Source organism: Myodes glareolus, chromosome 25, assembly GCF_982192425.1.
Source record: "Myodes glareolus chromosome 25, mMyoGla1.1, whole genome shotgun sequence".
Classification (NCBI taxonomy): Eukaryota; Metazoa; Chordata; class Mammalia; order Rodentia; family Cricetidae; genus Myodes; species Myodes glareolus.
In genome coordinates this window covers 33,255,233-33,270,472 of record NC_142050.1, presented here as the reverse complement: position 1 = coordinate 33,270,472, position 15,240 = coordinate 33,255,233, and the positions used below count along the sequence as shown (strand labels likewise).

Below are 15,240 nucleotides of genomic sequence, written 5' to 3'. Positions count from 1 at the left end.
AATCTTTACAATACATATATCATAAGCCAGACAGTGACTATTCTTTTGTATATACTCATGTATAAAATTTTAAAGTTTCTATAATGTTTTTGTATAAGCAAAACCTCAATTAAAAATGAGAAAATTATAAAAAATATAAAACTGTCAATTAGATAATTCCCAAGGGTCTTACAGTATGCTGAGAAAATGAGAAAATTGACAATTACTAGCACTAGAAATGTGTAACAGAATGTATGGACCTCCGTTTCAAACCATGACACTATAAGGTAAGCTTCAGGCCTATACGACAGTGCAGGTCTGTGGGTCCAGTCACTCAGGAGGTTGAGGCGGTGGAGAACCTCAGGAGGTTGAGGCGGTGGAGAACAGCCTGAACGCACAAACTCAAGACACCCTTGGTTTGGCTGTAACACGGCTCAGGAGATAAGAGTACCTGCACCAGGCCCGACTACCTGAGACTGATCCCTGGGACCCGTGTGGCAAAAGGAGAGAACCACCTCCTAAAAATTGTCCTTCAACCTCTACAGGCATGCTGTTGTGCTAAATATAATAAAAAATAGTAAGTTCTACTATATGTGTAAAAGATTAACACAAAAACATGGAGAAAAAAGTTTGCAAATAGTTCAGCAGAAGAAAATAAAAACAAGCAGTCGTGGTGCATGTCTTTAATCCCAGCACTCTTGGGTAGAGGCAGGTGGATCTCTGTGAGTTCAAGGTCAGCCTGGTCTATAAAGTGAGTTGAAGAATAGGCAGAATTATTAAACAGAGAAACCCTATCTTAGGAGAGGGAAGGGAAGGGAAGGGGAGGGGAGGGGAGGGGAGGGGAGGGGAGGAGGGGAGGGGAGAGGAGGGGAGAGGAGGGGAGAAGGGAAAAGAGAAAAAAAGAAAGCCAGGTGGTGGTGGCGTACACCTTTAATCTCAGCACTCAGGAGGCAGAGGCAGGGGGATCTCTGAGTTTGAGACCAACTTGATTTAGGACAAGTTCTAGGACAGCAACTTCCAAGACAGCCAGGGCTACACAAAGAAACCCTGTCTTGACAGACAGACAGACAGACAAGACACACGCACGCATGTGCATGCGCACCAACCAACCAAAGAGGCTGGGGAGATAAGACCTCCTGCCTTCATGAACATCAAGCATACACATATGATGCACAGATATACATGCAGGGGAAAACACAAACTTGGTTTAAATTTGTTTTTTAATTTTAAAAAGGAAAAACAAGTTTGATAAAGCTTAAATTAGGCTAGAATAGTTCACAGTTATATCAATAAACTATAATTTCCTTTAAAATTACTTTTCAAAGTTTTATTTTAAGACAATTTGACTAGTTTCGAATATATATAAGACACAAATGTAAATCAGAAATTTTTCTAAGAAATATTCACTCACAAGCAGGCAAGACGTCTTAGCAGGGAAAAGCACTTGCCACACACGCCTGATGAGCTGAGCTCAAACCACAGATCTGACCCATGTAAGAGTGGAAGGAGAGAGTAAAAGTTGTTCTCTGATCTCCACATGTGCACAACCCCATACACAAGTAACACACACACAGAGGAAGAGAGAGATAAAGAGAGAATATCCAATTTCAGTGAGCTTATCCCTCCAACACAGCCTTTAAGTTTTGTTAGTAAAGAACCAAATTCCCTCATTCAGATTATACTCGTGTATTTTACACTAGAAGTGAAAATAGGAATTTCTCAAGCAGAAATTACACACACACCCAGAGTACCAGTAGCAAGGAAAAAATAAGGTCCACAACCTGCTGCTCTAAACTGTGTGTTAATAAAGCCAGGCAACAGCAGGGTAGACATCAGTTACACAATCTGACCAATCCTAAACTGAAAACACAAAACCCAACATGTTCTAAACCCCAAGATTCCTAAGTGCCCACAAGCATAAAATTCTACGTCTGACCTCACATGACAGGTTGCAGACAAAATGAAGGCACACTAAAAACCTGTGGTAAAATGAACTTAAGGCTATTCCTATAAGGTTTGCACACACACATGAACTTTGTGTTAAGAACTGGGTCCCCAGGATCCCTTAGATGTATGAACTACTCCAAAATCAAGGACTGGAGTGGGTCATGGTGGTGTACACCTTTAATCTCAGCTGAGGAAGAATACATCAAAGGCCAAGCTCAGGTCCAGATAAAGATCCTATCAACCAACTCATCTGTCAAATATTCAAATTTTGAAACACTTCTTATTCCAAGCCTTTCAGGTAAGAGTTCTCATCTTATAGTAATAAAGTAATATAATGTCCTACCTTTGTTAGAGAAAGGAAGATGTTGTAACTGAGAAAACAAGAAATCCTGGCTGGTTCTCAAGTACCTCATAGTAGGACCAGATGTATCAGAGCATGCACATAACTGATATATCACCTAATAAAATAAAAGTTCTCAGTCAGTATTGATTTCAAAATAACAAAATATGAGTGTAAAAAATTAAGATGCATTAATAATCTGAGCAAATGGAAAAAATCACATATATAAAAAAGGTAAGCTTATACTTAAAAAAACTTACTTATGTATTTTATGTTTATGAGTGCTCTCTATCCATATGAACACATATGGATATGTGATCCCCTTATAGATGGCTGTGAGCCACCATGTGGTTGACAGGAAATAAACTCAGGACCTCTGGAGGAGCAGTCAGTGCTCTTAACCGCAGAGCCATCTCTCCAGTCCCATAAGCTTAGATTTCTAAATCCAGGTTCTTGGTGTGCCAGCTCAAGAATACACACTGAAACACAGTTCAAAGTACTGACATTTGCAGACTTTACAAAATTACATGGCCTATAATCCCAGAACCAAGGAAGCTAAAGCAGGGTAATCATTAGTTCAAGGCCAGCCTAGGTTACATAGCAAGGCCCTGCATTCAAAATAAAAATAAAGAAGTTTTATATGACAAGACTAAATCTTGAAATCATTCTAAACATATTTATTAATATAAACACAAAATTAATTAAGCTTTAATATTTTAATTAGTAGTAGTACTACCTAGTAGTCACTTCTGAAAAATCATAATTATTTTATCTCAACTTCAAAAAACCCAGTAAAACTTAGTAGAATTGAAACAATCACTATTTAAAAAAATTACAAAGTAGTTCAACAATGAATCAATGTGTCTGAAACATGCAACATGACTTGAGAAGCAGAGTCACTTTACATGGGTTGATGAGTTTGAATTAATACTAGCAATACACTTCCGTATCTATAAGAAGAGTATTATCCTAGCCAAATCTGAGGTCGCTGGTAATAATAGTCTATGACTATCTTGGCACAAGCATAGGCTATGACTAAACAGAAACTATATGAAAAGTTGAACCCAATTTATCATGTATTTTATTCAAATAAATAAAACTTCATAATAAAATAATTAAGAAAATTTGCGAACTTCACTATATTACAAATACAAGCTCTGAATACAACTTTAACAAAATAGTAAATTTGAGGGGGAAGCATTTATATCAATCTAACAAAAACTGAGATCTGATAAATATACAAAGATCTCCATTATGTACATGATTATCAGAAATATCTAAATAGACAAAATGTCATAAACATGAAAATCACTCAAAATAAACCAAGAGTCCATATGTTTTTAATAACAGATAATAATTAAGTCAGTGGTCAAGTAACCAGTCCCAGCTCTTTGGAAAGCTGGAGAAGACAACACAACTTGAACGTACCAATCTGAATCTCAGCTGGCAGACAAAGCAAGAGTCAAATATGTCTCTTAAAAATACACATCCCTGATGTAGATAATAAGCTTTTCAACTACTTCTGCATATATATCAGATTCCATAACACTGAGCTTCAATTACTTCAGATCTCTCATTAAAAGAAGATCTAATTCAGATTCAAAGAAGCATGAATGTTTGGGAAAACAGAGGACAAAAGTGGATACTGAAAATCACAAAGATAAACATGAAAATAACAAATAAGTCTCCATTACACTGGAAGAATAATCTTACTTTTTAAGCCATGAAATGTGAATCGTAGTGCTCTTAAGTTGAGGAATTAGTCATGAATTATAAAGTCTAGTTCTCAGAACACTTGTAAATTGAGTAAAACAAGACACAAACACAAGGAAAAGTTCTCGCGAATCTGACCAGATTCCGCCATCTCCACAGCTGAGGACTCCCTTCTTTATAGGCTTCCTCAAAGGTGGCGCTTGTACTGACAGACTATGCCTCAGCGATCCATTTCACAGATGGAAAATTCAACACCAGAGAAGCTACATAGCATGCCCAAGCTGGCTCAACCTGCCAGGGGACACAGATGGCGACCAGGGATCTTTTGACCCAAACCCACTCTAGATCCCCCAAAACATACTTTAAATACAGCACCACTGGTAAAATCCACCCAAACACCCCATAGTTCTCATTTCTCCCACTGTCAGGAGCTGCACATCTGTAGGATTTTGTTTATGCCTCGTGGATTTTATTCATAAATAAAGACTGGAGAAATTGTTAAATGAGCTCATTTCTATCCTAAATGCCCCTCCTCCATCTATGAACTCAGCTGCCCAAGTTTCTGTTGAGTTCCTCACAGTGCTATCCACTACGTACCTGGTAGCACAGCTCGGCCAGCTGAGGATACTCCTGCACAGCCACAGGGCCAGTTCTCCCTTCTGTCCCTTTCTCCAGGATGTTGAGGATGGCGTGCAGGCAGGTCCGAGGGCAGCCTAACACTCCTACACGGAACCAAAAGGAAATGCAAGTTTTCTCAGGGTTTCTGCATCATAAATCTGGGACTCTCTTTATCACAGTCTAATTTTAGAAATACATGCTCAACTGTGAAAGTGTTACAGGAAATACTGATACAGGAAATTGACAAATCTCAGTTCTATAAATCTTTGATCCTAATGTCTGACCTATAATACTTTTCAAATATCATTTTCTAAGTGAATTGCCCTGTGAACCCAGAATTTAATAAATGAAAACTTACACCCAAACACATAAGAAATAGATGCCCATGTGTGGTACAGCTATACCTGGGTCTTGCAAGTTCGTAGTACTGATAGGTTTCTTCAGTTCAAAGCCCAACAGGTAGAGAGCAAGATTGGGTGGATTGCGTTCTAGAGATGTAATGAGAAGATTCAAGATGTGGATTCTCGTTTCGTGGCGGATTGCAGCTAACTTCTTTTCATATTCTGAACCTGAATACAGAAACCACAGAACAAAATCACAAATCAATGGAAGGAAAGCACACCAAATTTTAAAAAAGCATGTACTCAAAACCCTAAATCTATTTAATTCTTGACTGACCACTACATTGCTTTGATTTAAACAATCTTAAAACTCTTTATTTATTCTAGCAAATTCTCAATTTCTCTTATACCAGCACCAGATAAGTGTTTCAAGGTTTTTCTCTTTATACCTCATATGTATATAAAATAAAAGCACATCTGTTAATCAGAGCCATACCCTCTTCAACACGAACAAATTCTTCTGTCTCTTCACTATCCAAGCACTCTACAAATCCAGCCATCAGCTTCTGGCTCACACTCTGAAGTCACAGACAGAAAAATGATGAATTAATAAAAACTCTACACATTAGACAACCAACACAGCACATCTATTCACCTGTGAAAACAAAGCCAAATCTGCCCCAGTACTTAGGCTTGTTTTGTTTTTAGTTTTATGTGTATGGGTATTTTGCCTGCATGTATGTCTGTGCACCAAGTGCATGCGTGGTGTCTAAGGAAGCTAGAAGCCAGAAGAGTAGCCAGATCCCCTGGAACTGGAGTTACAAACAACTATGAGCTACAATGTGGGTCCTGAGACTTCAACCCTGGAAGAGCAGTCAGTATTCTTAATCACTAATCTCAATTCCTCTCCCCTCCCCTCCCTCTCGCCCCTAGATTTTAGTTGCTTTTAACTAGAAGAAAACTTAGCTATTTATATTGCTACACATAATCAAAGCAGACATAGTGGCATGCACCTGTAATCCAAACACTAAAGAAGCTGAGGTAGGATGATCCTAAATTTGAAGTCAGCTTGCTCTGAAGAAAGAAAGCAGACCAAGTGCAGTGAGACACCTCAATCCCAACCCCTGGGAGGCAGAGGTAGACAGATTTGAGTTCAAGACTCACCTGGTCTACACAGTGAGTACCAAGGTTACTTGGTTCAAAAAATAAAAAGAAAAGAGAAAGAGGGAAACAGAAAAGAAACCTGGCAGGAAAGAGTATGCTCTGATCAGGAATGATAATTTGAACTTAATTTAAAGCTCAGCACAGTGGCTCACACTGTGACCCAGCACTTAAGAGGGATAGGACATGGAAGGTTCCTAGGTTCGAAGCTAGTCTGGACCACATAGCCAGACCCATTCTCAAAAAGAGAAAAAGAGCCAGATTCCAGAAGCCACATCTGCACTCACAGTAGCTCTCAGCCTTGGTACTGCCATCATTCCAAGGGTACTTACAAAGATGTGAGGTCACTTTCATTTGCTACAACTGAGTGTACTACTGACACAGGGGCAGGGAACCCAGTAATGTGAAAAGTCTTATAAGAACTACAGCCAAATGATAATCTGGGGGCTCGTGAGACGGTTGAGTGAGTGCGGGTGCTTGCTGAGCATAATGAATTGACTTCAAATCCCAGAACCCACATGGGAAAAGGAAAACTGACTCCTCTAAGTTGTCCTCTGACCTCCAAACCCACTTCTACAGGCCTTGTGCATGGAGATTCATTCCCTCTCTCTCCCTCTCAGACACAAAACAAATAAAAACTTAAAAACAACAAACAAAATAAAGATCTATTTCATCTGAAGTGGTAAAATGGCTCCTATTTTAAACACTGCTGAGGAGATCCAGTAAAGGCCTGTACTTTAGTTAAGTACAGCCTCCTACAGACACTAGATGCTTGCAGTAACCCACCAAGGCCAGCACAGCAGCTAGAGCTCAGAACCCACCATGTCAGGCAGGAGACCTCTTCAGTGGAGCCTGGACCAGCCAAGGCTCCCTAACACCATTTCAAATGAGAAAAGGAGAAACTCAACTATTAGGAACAGAAGAAAAAGGAGCATTTGAGCTATATAGAACACAGGCCCAGAGTTAACCTCTCCCCAGGTGGAGGCAGGAGGATCACTGGAGTGACACAGTAACAGTCTCAGGAAGAAGAAAAAAAAGATCCTTAAAAACACTCTATAATAGCAAACATAGCACAACTGTGGATCACCAGAAAACCACAAAGGTAATTAGGCCAGCACATAGATGCGGCTACAAGATCAATGTCTTCAAATGCTGAGAGTGATAGCTATTTTGTAGACGACATAGTCACATACTAGAGTGCAAACACTCAGAGCACACCGCAGAGGGTATTATGCTGCAAAGGATTAACTTCAAAGACAAATCGCAGTCAAGTGCATAGCTAGTTCCTCACCTATCTCTTATGAATGCACTTACTCTTTGAAGATCATTCCACAAACAACAATACAACTCATCCAGACACTATAGCTGCTAGAATGCATGAACAAGAGAATCAGTTACCTGGTCATGTGTGAAATCGCCAACCAATTTGATCTGAATGTTGGAATTGCAAGAGATACAGCAGAGGATCTTGGCACTTTCAAATGCCAATTCAGGATTACTGTTCCCATGATAGAGATACCTTCAGAAGAAAACATTGAAAAACAATGTGATCAAGCTTGGCTTTTCACTGTTGTCAGAAAAGAAAATTTGGGGGCTTGAAAGATGGCTTATGGCTAAGCACATTTGTGGAGGACCTGGTCTGGCTCTCAACACCTACATCTGCTTACCTCAAACTCCAGTTCTAGAGGATCCAACCTCAACTCTGACCTTTGCAGGTGCACATATGCAATGTGATACCCATAGACACAAGCAGGCACACACAAATACACATAAAAATTAAAAATAAATAACTTAAAAGAAAAAGAGAAAGAAAACTTAAAGTCTAAGGTTCACCTACAATATAACACTTTCGGGCAAATGAGAGAAAAGTGTTCCCCTTCCAGCTAACAAAAGAACCTCTAACAAGTTGAGTAAGCTGAGTCATGCCTTCCAAAATACCTGTGTGAAAGTCTTAGTCTACAAATGACTATTTGAAAAAGGGTCTTTGTATATATAGGAAATCAAGCACCCATAAGGTGATTAAGGAGGATTGTGCTGGCTACTTTTATGTCAACCTGACACAAACTAGAATCATTTTGGAAGAGGAAACCTCAATTGAGAAGATGTTTCCACCACACTGGGCTTTGGGCAGTCAGTGATTTTTCTTGGCTGACAGTTTATGTGTGAGGGTCCAGCTTACTATGGGTGGTGCCACCCCAGGGCTCATAGTCCTGGGTACTATAAGAAGCTAAACAAGCCACAAGGAGCAGACAGTAAGCACCATTCTTCCATGGCCTCTGATTAAGTTTCTGATTCCAGATTTCTGCCTTGAGTTCCTTCCTGACTTCCATCAGAGATGGGAGTGTGAGCCGAGAGCTGCAAGATAAAAAACTTTTCTCGGGCTGGAGAGATGGCTCAGAGGTTAAGAGCATTGCCTGCTCTTCCAAAGGTCCTGAGTTCAATTCCCAGTAACCACATGGTGGCTCACAACCATCTGAAATTGGGTCTGGTGCCCTCTTCTGGCCTGCAGGCATACACACAGACAGAATATTGTATACATAATAAATAAATAAATAAATATTTTTTTAAAAAAAACTTTTCTCAAGTTGCTTTTGATCACACTGTTTTATCAGAGCAATGGAAAACGTAACTAAGACAAGGGAACAAGAAGACTGCCCTCACAAAATGATATGCGGACAGAAGCACTTCCAAAGATCACATATGAAGCCAAGGTAAGGGATTGATTTTACAAACTATGCAACACCAAACCACCAGAATGTCAGCAAATGTACGTGTGTAAATCCATGTATAGGACTGGGGTGGCTCTCTATCCCTATCCCTCAAATACTGAGGTTCCCTACAGAAAACAAACTCTGTTCATTTTGAACCTAAACTTTTAGGACACAGAATAAGCTAGGAAGAGGAAAAAAAAAAAAAGAAAAGGCATGATAAGGCTCAGAGTGAATGAAATAAAGGAGTAAAATTAGGTAAGATTAAATAATCTGTGATGTATTAAATATGCAACAAAAAAGAGATAATAAAAACTGGAGAGCCACTCTGTCATTCTCTTGCTCTCCTGACAAATGTACCTTACCTGGCAATGTTAACCACATTGTCGGCCTTCTTAGTTCTGGGATTAATTCCCTGCAAGAGCTGTTCCAAAGGAGAGACGATGAGAGCCAGCTGACTCTCTCTCAGAAGGTCCATGAAAAGGTTCTCCTTTTGAAGAGTGAGATTGAGAAGTGCTAAGCAGTGCTGAACTGCTTTTTCCAGGTGTTTCTTCCCTGTAATCCCAAAGGAAGTTAGAATCTAAATCAATCTTGGAAATGAGAAAACAAACTTAAAAGGCAGGTTTTAGTTTCAAAAAGTCCTTGTTTTTTACAAACGTTTAAGAACACCCACCCAGTTATTTCTGTGGCCCAGGCTACTCATATATTAGCTTCTCTTTTTCTCTTTTCCGTGATCCTCTAGAGCAGTGGTTCCCAACTTTCCTAATGCTGCAGCCTTTTAGTACTGCTGCAGCCTCATGTTGTAGTGACCTCCAACCATAAAATTATTTTTATTGTTACTTCAAAACTGTAATTTTGCTGTTATGAATCATATTATAAATATCTGACATGCAGGATATCTAATATTTGATCCAAAGGGAGTCATGGCCCACAGGTTGAAAACCACAGCTTTAGACATTGCTCTCTGAATGGGGTAATGTGAGCCCAGTGACCATTTGACAACACCTATAAACACTCATACTGTTCTAACTAGGAAGGTGTAACTGGAACCCAGTAGACAGAAACATATAGCACACAGTACAGCACCCACAACAGAGCGACCAAAACTGTCAATAGTGCTGAGGGAGAGTAAGAGACCGACTTCAAGTAAGACGTAGCACAGGATTCAGATTCAGAGTTAAGCATGTTAAAGATGTGAAAGCGAAAGAAACATTTGAATTACCTGCAGAAGACCCTGCAATGAGACAGTAACAATGAACCAGTCTCAGTAATTCAGTCTGTTTTCACTCATAATGACTCACTGGAAATACCACTGTTGTTGAAGAGACTCTTACACTACAAAAGGCAAAGATGTCACCAGTTCTGAAGTCACACAGACTTTCGGGCACATACCAGGGAAAGGTGCGTAGGTATCTAGCTGCTTAACTCCTTCTTCCAGTAAACTGAGAGCAAGTTCCAACATCGGCGACTCATTCAGAAGATGATACATCAGACTGAAGCCAGGTGGCTTATAGGCTATGATTTCTTCTCCTAAATAGGACACAGTGCAACAGATGATGAGCCAGCATTGGCTTTAAACTACTTAATACTCATGTGTGAGTGTGTGTGCGCGTGCGCGTGTCTGTATGCACACGTGTGTGCGTGTGCATGTTCAGAACATAACTCTGGAGTCAGTTCTCTTCAACTGTAAATTCCAGGGATTTAACGGAGACCATGCAAGTGCTATTACCTATGAAAAAACAGTGAGTGTCCATCGCACTGGCCCCTCAGTCACTTTTGTTAGACTCTCTGCTTCTGTGAAATGTGTATCACTGTAACTGAACCAGGATGAACTCAGGGGAGGCAGGCTAAAGCTGCGCCAGTGACACAAGCCGCTGAGGGCATCAGTCCAATGAGAAATGGAAGGAACTATAACCTGAGTACTGAGTAAAATCCTATTTTCTCTATCACAGAACATGATTAAAACAGTAAAGCAAAGATTAAATTCTAATTTTAATCATAAATTTTAACTAACATTTATATACATAATCAGTAAATCAAACTCTGACAATTACCTTGTAGCTCCACAAACTGATCTACAAAATCTTCAAGCTGAGGCTCATAATCTCTCAGCAGCTTATAAAATACTTCCAAGACAACCTCAGCAACTTCCCACTACAGGGGGGGAAAAAATCAGCAATCATGAACGGTCCAAGGTGGGAACTGTCAAGTTTTCCATTCCCTCCACTTTACCTCCAGAAAAGAGACAAAGGCACTAATCTACTTTATGAATTTATGCAAACATTCTTAATTCACATTGTCATCTGTCAAAGGACAACAGGTTGGCTTTTTTACAGATAGAACATGTTTTAGATGTTATTTAAGAAGTGTCTCTTCAGTCAAAGTTTGCGCTCTTTTACAAGCTTAAGGTACTGAGCATCTGACCATGTTCACTTTATAATTACACAATATCATATTTCTATAAAGTTCAAATAGTTTGCATTTTCTCTAGGAAGCTCATATGAAGCACAGCACAGTGACAAAACCCTCAGGCCACATGGGTCAGACCAGGGTTCTCTGCCCAACAACCAGTCAAAATGCCCCAAATGCCCCCATAACCATCTGACTGTTAAAGATGAACGTAAAATAGTTTACAAGGAAGGACACGTAAGTACAGCTATATACTCAGCAAAACTTAAACTTTGCTTTAAAATCCATTGCAGAGAGTATTTTACTACCTCTTTACTTTTGTGATGGTGGAGACTGAGCCCAGGCTGCACACACAAGCCACGGCTCTCCCTTACAGCACAGCTGCAGCCCTTACACAGAGGTCTGGTAAGGGCTCTTTTTTAAATGATTGTTTTGAAGTCATTAAACTACACAATTTTATCAGGGCTGAGTTTTAGAATGGGATTACACTCTGGCCTTTTTGGATTTTCAAAAAAAGGCATTATCACCTCACAGATTTGAAGATTGTTTAATCTACTACCTCTAAATGCTATAGTATTAATCTCAACCTAAAGTACTGTTGTCATGAGAATTCACTGTCTTAAGATGTAGTTACCTAAATTAAACTAAAGAAAGTTTCAAGTAAATAACATAAAAATTGACAAAAAAAATTCAGGGAAAAAAAAAACAGGAAGTGGCAAAGAAAGCAACAATGTTTGCAGGGGAACTCAGATGGGCAAAAATTATCTGGAGAGCATGTGGGTGACTAGAGCTGCAAACACTGTGGTCATGAGTCAGAACATTCTGTGAAAAGACTGTGATGAGCACACATGCACTGCTCGTCTGAAATGACGTTTAATGAAGCAAGGCTGCTATTAATATTTCATCAGATCAGGACATTTATGTTAACAAGGTAATTCTAGAGATTAAATAAAATGTATCCCCTTGTATTTATTATCACTAAAAAATAAATTATAAAGCAAAGAGAACTTCAGTTTCTGTGACTAAATATTACATCATCACATGCCCCCTGGTGATGAACACGGAAAGAACGAGACTACGCCAGGTATAGATTTAAGGAATGGATACTATGCAGTCATCTAAAGGCCATTTTATAAGTGAACCTTCATAATTACTTGAAATCTCCATGATACTATATGACAAACAATACAAAGTAATAAGGTATTTTTTCTAGTGTTATTTAAATGGGTGTATAAGAAAAAATAAAGACAAGAAATAATTATTTTTCTTTTAGTAACAGAGCTGGGGGTGATAAAATTTCTTAAGTTCTTAATTGTCCAATATTAGCATGAACTGAGTTCTTTCTATAATTATTAATATAACAAAACATTCAACAGGCTAAGCAAACAACAAATAAAGCAGAAACATCCCTATAAACTGTATCCAAGGACACTCTGTGAGATAAACAGTATTATACTCTAAAGGTGAACTACATAAGAACCTGGGAGGGTCTCTTACATAGCTTAGTGGTACCTGAGAACAGAGTCCTATGTTCAAACCCTGGTCCTTGACCTTGGGCAAGTTCCTTAACTTTGCTAAGCCTCCCTCTGTAAAACTGGAACATTAGCAGTACCTGCCTCAAGGTAATACTAGGATTACATAAACCGATATATACAATAGGCTCGGTGGGGTCTAACAGTAGAGCCGAGATGAGCAGAAACATCACTGCCTCAGCATTCAGCCCCGGTAGCTAGGTGACCAGTTCACACCACAGCTTCCCTCTGGGTGAGAATTAGCAAGTCAGCTTGAGTTGATACAAATCCTAATCTAAATATCCCATTTGTTTCCAACAAGGGTGAAAATAGGTTTTAGTTCAACTTTAGTTAAAAATCTGCTCAATGAGATACGATGAGATTTTTAATCTCAAAAAAGTGCTCAGTTAAGGACTGTGAACTCCTGTCAGAAAACTGTCATTGATCATTAAAGTGTGTTGATTTTAATGCCCAAATTTATTTGTAAGACACATGAATAATCCAAGGTATTACAGAATTAGGACTATAAATTTTACTAACTTCCAAGAGTCGAACTGAATTTATATTCCCTTACACCTTGGTTGAAGGAAGTGACAATGAGTTCAGAGGAGAGAAAGGGTTTGCTCTGAACATAACCTTTTCAGCTGCTCTCCGGTAAGCTCGCGTACGGAATCTGAGAAACACAGAATCTCTGAGGAACTGCAAGTAAGGGTCAAAGCCAGGCGGGCGCAGGCCAGCGCCCAAATTGGAAGGGAATGAGCTCTCCACCAGGGTACTGATCAACTGGCAAAAGGCCCGAGTCAAGGGGTATTCTTCACAACGTGACTCTATTTCATTGAGTTCAACCTTTAAAGAAACGAATAAAAAAAAAAATAGCAATACAAATATGAAATACAAAGCATTTTGCTAACACTAACTCATTGATAATGATATATCACCACACAAAAAATTAACAAAGTACTTCCTACTTAGCAGAAAAGACAAAGTATATCAATCACATATTATCTCAGCCTTGAAATAAAGTTTACACGCTTTTTTTAAAAATAAGGAGACAGCACACCAACTGGTTATACATGAGTGACATTATACAGACTGAGCACATTACATTTAGGAATATACATGGCTATACATATATCTTCTGAGCACCCCACACATACCAAGGGACATGTGTGCCTAGGCATACACATGAGCATACAGGAAATAAATAGTGTAATGATAAAGAGTTCTGTCTCTATTTCAGCACTCTAAAAGTAAATATATTCAATTTAAAAATTATAGAAATTTAATAGTCTACAAATAACCTCTCACAATCTTATTTTGGCACTAATGTAAGTAAAAATGAATGAATGCAGTGTTGGTTACCTCAATACCAATAGCTTGCCTCTGGCTTGGAACCCTGACAGTCTGCAGTATCTGGAAGGAAGAAGAAACGCATGTCAGGACCATCCTTGTTCATCACTAAGCAGTAATGGCACTGCACAGTTATACGTCTCACCCACCATGCCCATAGGCACCACTCTATCTATAAGAAGTGATCACCGAGGAGTCCCTGACCAACTTCAGCAGTTCTGGCAGACAGAATTATAACAAACAGAAAGCTGTAAAGATCTAAGAGACAAAATTCACTTTTCTCAGCAAATTCCTCTCAGATATTCTGGAATTTGCTCTTGAAAAGAACTTAGAGAGAACCACACCCATGTTTAAGACACTCTGCTCACAATCAGTCATACATAATCAAGAAATAGCTTGAGAAGAGGCAAGTTTGTGATCAGTTCTTCCTGACCGCACCACAGGCCTTCAGTGCTCTATGGTAGAATAAACCACACGTATTCATGATACTTCACTCGCCTGACAGTTAAGGGGCTACTAGTATGTAGATTACAGACAACAAGAACAAAGAGTAGCTGACTTTTAGAAAAGAAATCATTCACTGAGATGTCAAACACCATGCAACCCTAATCCTACCCTTCTGTGGTGGTGTAAATGGACGGAAGTCGAAAGAGTTCCTGCTATGATACTGCCACTTCTGCCCAATATGAGCTTTTATGTCCACCAGGGAAAAGTCATCCAGCCGCCATGAAAATTTCTGTAAAATTTATCAAACAGCTGGATGGATCTTTAATGGCTAAAGCAATGAAAACAGAAAGCTACTTAAATACTTCACTTTGGGCAGGAAAGGCACAGAGGAAAAGGAAGAATATAGAAAACATGAATATCTATTTCCATCATTTAATGGGTAGAGATATGTCAGAAGGCTGGTCTAAAGACAACCATGGCCAGCTGCATTATAGTGGGCCACGTAAAATGGAAAATACAGCTGGGCGGTGGTGGTGTACGCCTTTAGTCCCAGCACTAGGGAGGCAGAAGCAGGCAGATCTCTGTGAGTTAGAGGACAACCTGATCTACAAGAGCTAGTTCCAGGACAGGCTCCAAAAGCTAAAGAGAAACCCTGTATCAAAGATTTAAAAAAAAAAAAAAAAAAGATGGAAGATACACAAACAGTCTGGACTATA

The 15,240-nt window shown here is 39.3% G+C and overlaps 1 protein-coding gene across 6 annotated transcripts in view; it reads right to left on the bottom strand.

Moving 5' to 3' along the window:
- The window catches only part of Nup205 (nucleoporin 205), a 67,611-nt gene that overhangs the window by 23,859 nt on the left and 28,512 nt on the right, over positions 1-15,240 (bottom strand). For all 6 annotated transcript variants that reach the window (XM_085683732.2, XM_085683733.2, XM_085683735.2 and 3 more), the window contains exons 14-23: positions 14,090-14,140; positions 13,364-13,573; positions 10,862-10,961; positions 10,200-10,337; positions 9,173-9,362; positions 7,498-7,618; positions 5,435-5,516; positions 5,002-5,166; positions 4,577-4,701; positions 2,270-2,384 (exon numbers count right to left, since the gene is read on the bottom strand). In XM_085683732.2, the coding sequence (XP_085539858.2) occupies positions 2,270-2,384; positions 4,577-4,701; positions 5,002-5,166; positions 5,435-5,516; positions 7,498-7,618; positions 9,173-9,362; positions 10,200-10,337; positions 10,862-10,961; positions 13,364-13,573; positions 14,090-14,140 (1,297 nt within the window). The remainder of the gene's footprint in view (positions 1-2,269; positions 2,385-4,576; positions 4,702-5,001; positions 5,167-5,434; positions 5,517-7,497; positions 7,619-9,172; positions 9,363-10,199; positions 10,338-10,861; positions 10,962-13,363; positions 13,574-14,089; positions 14,141-15,240) is intronic.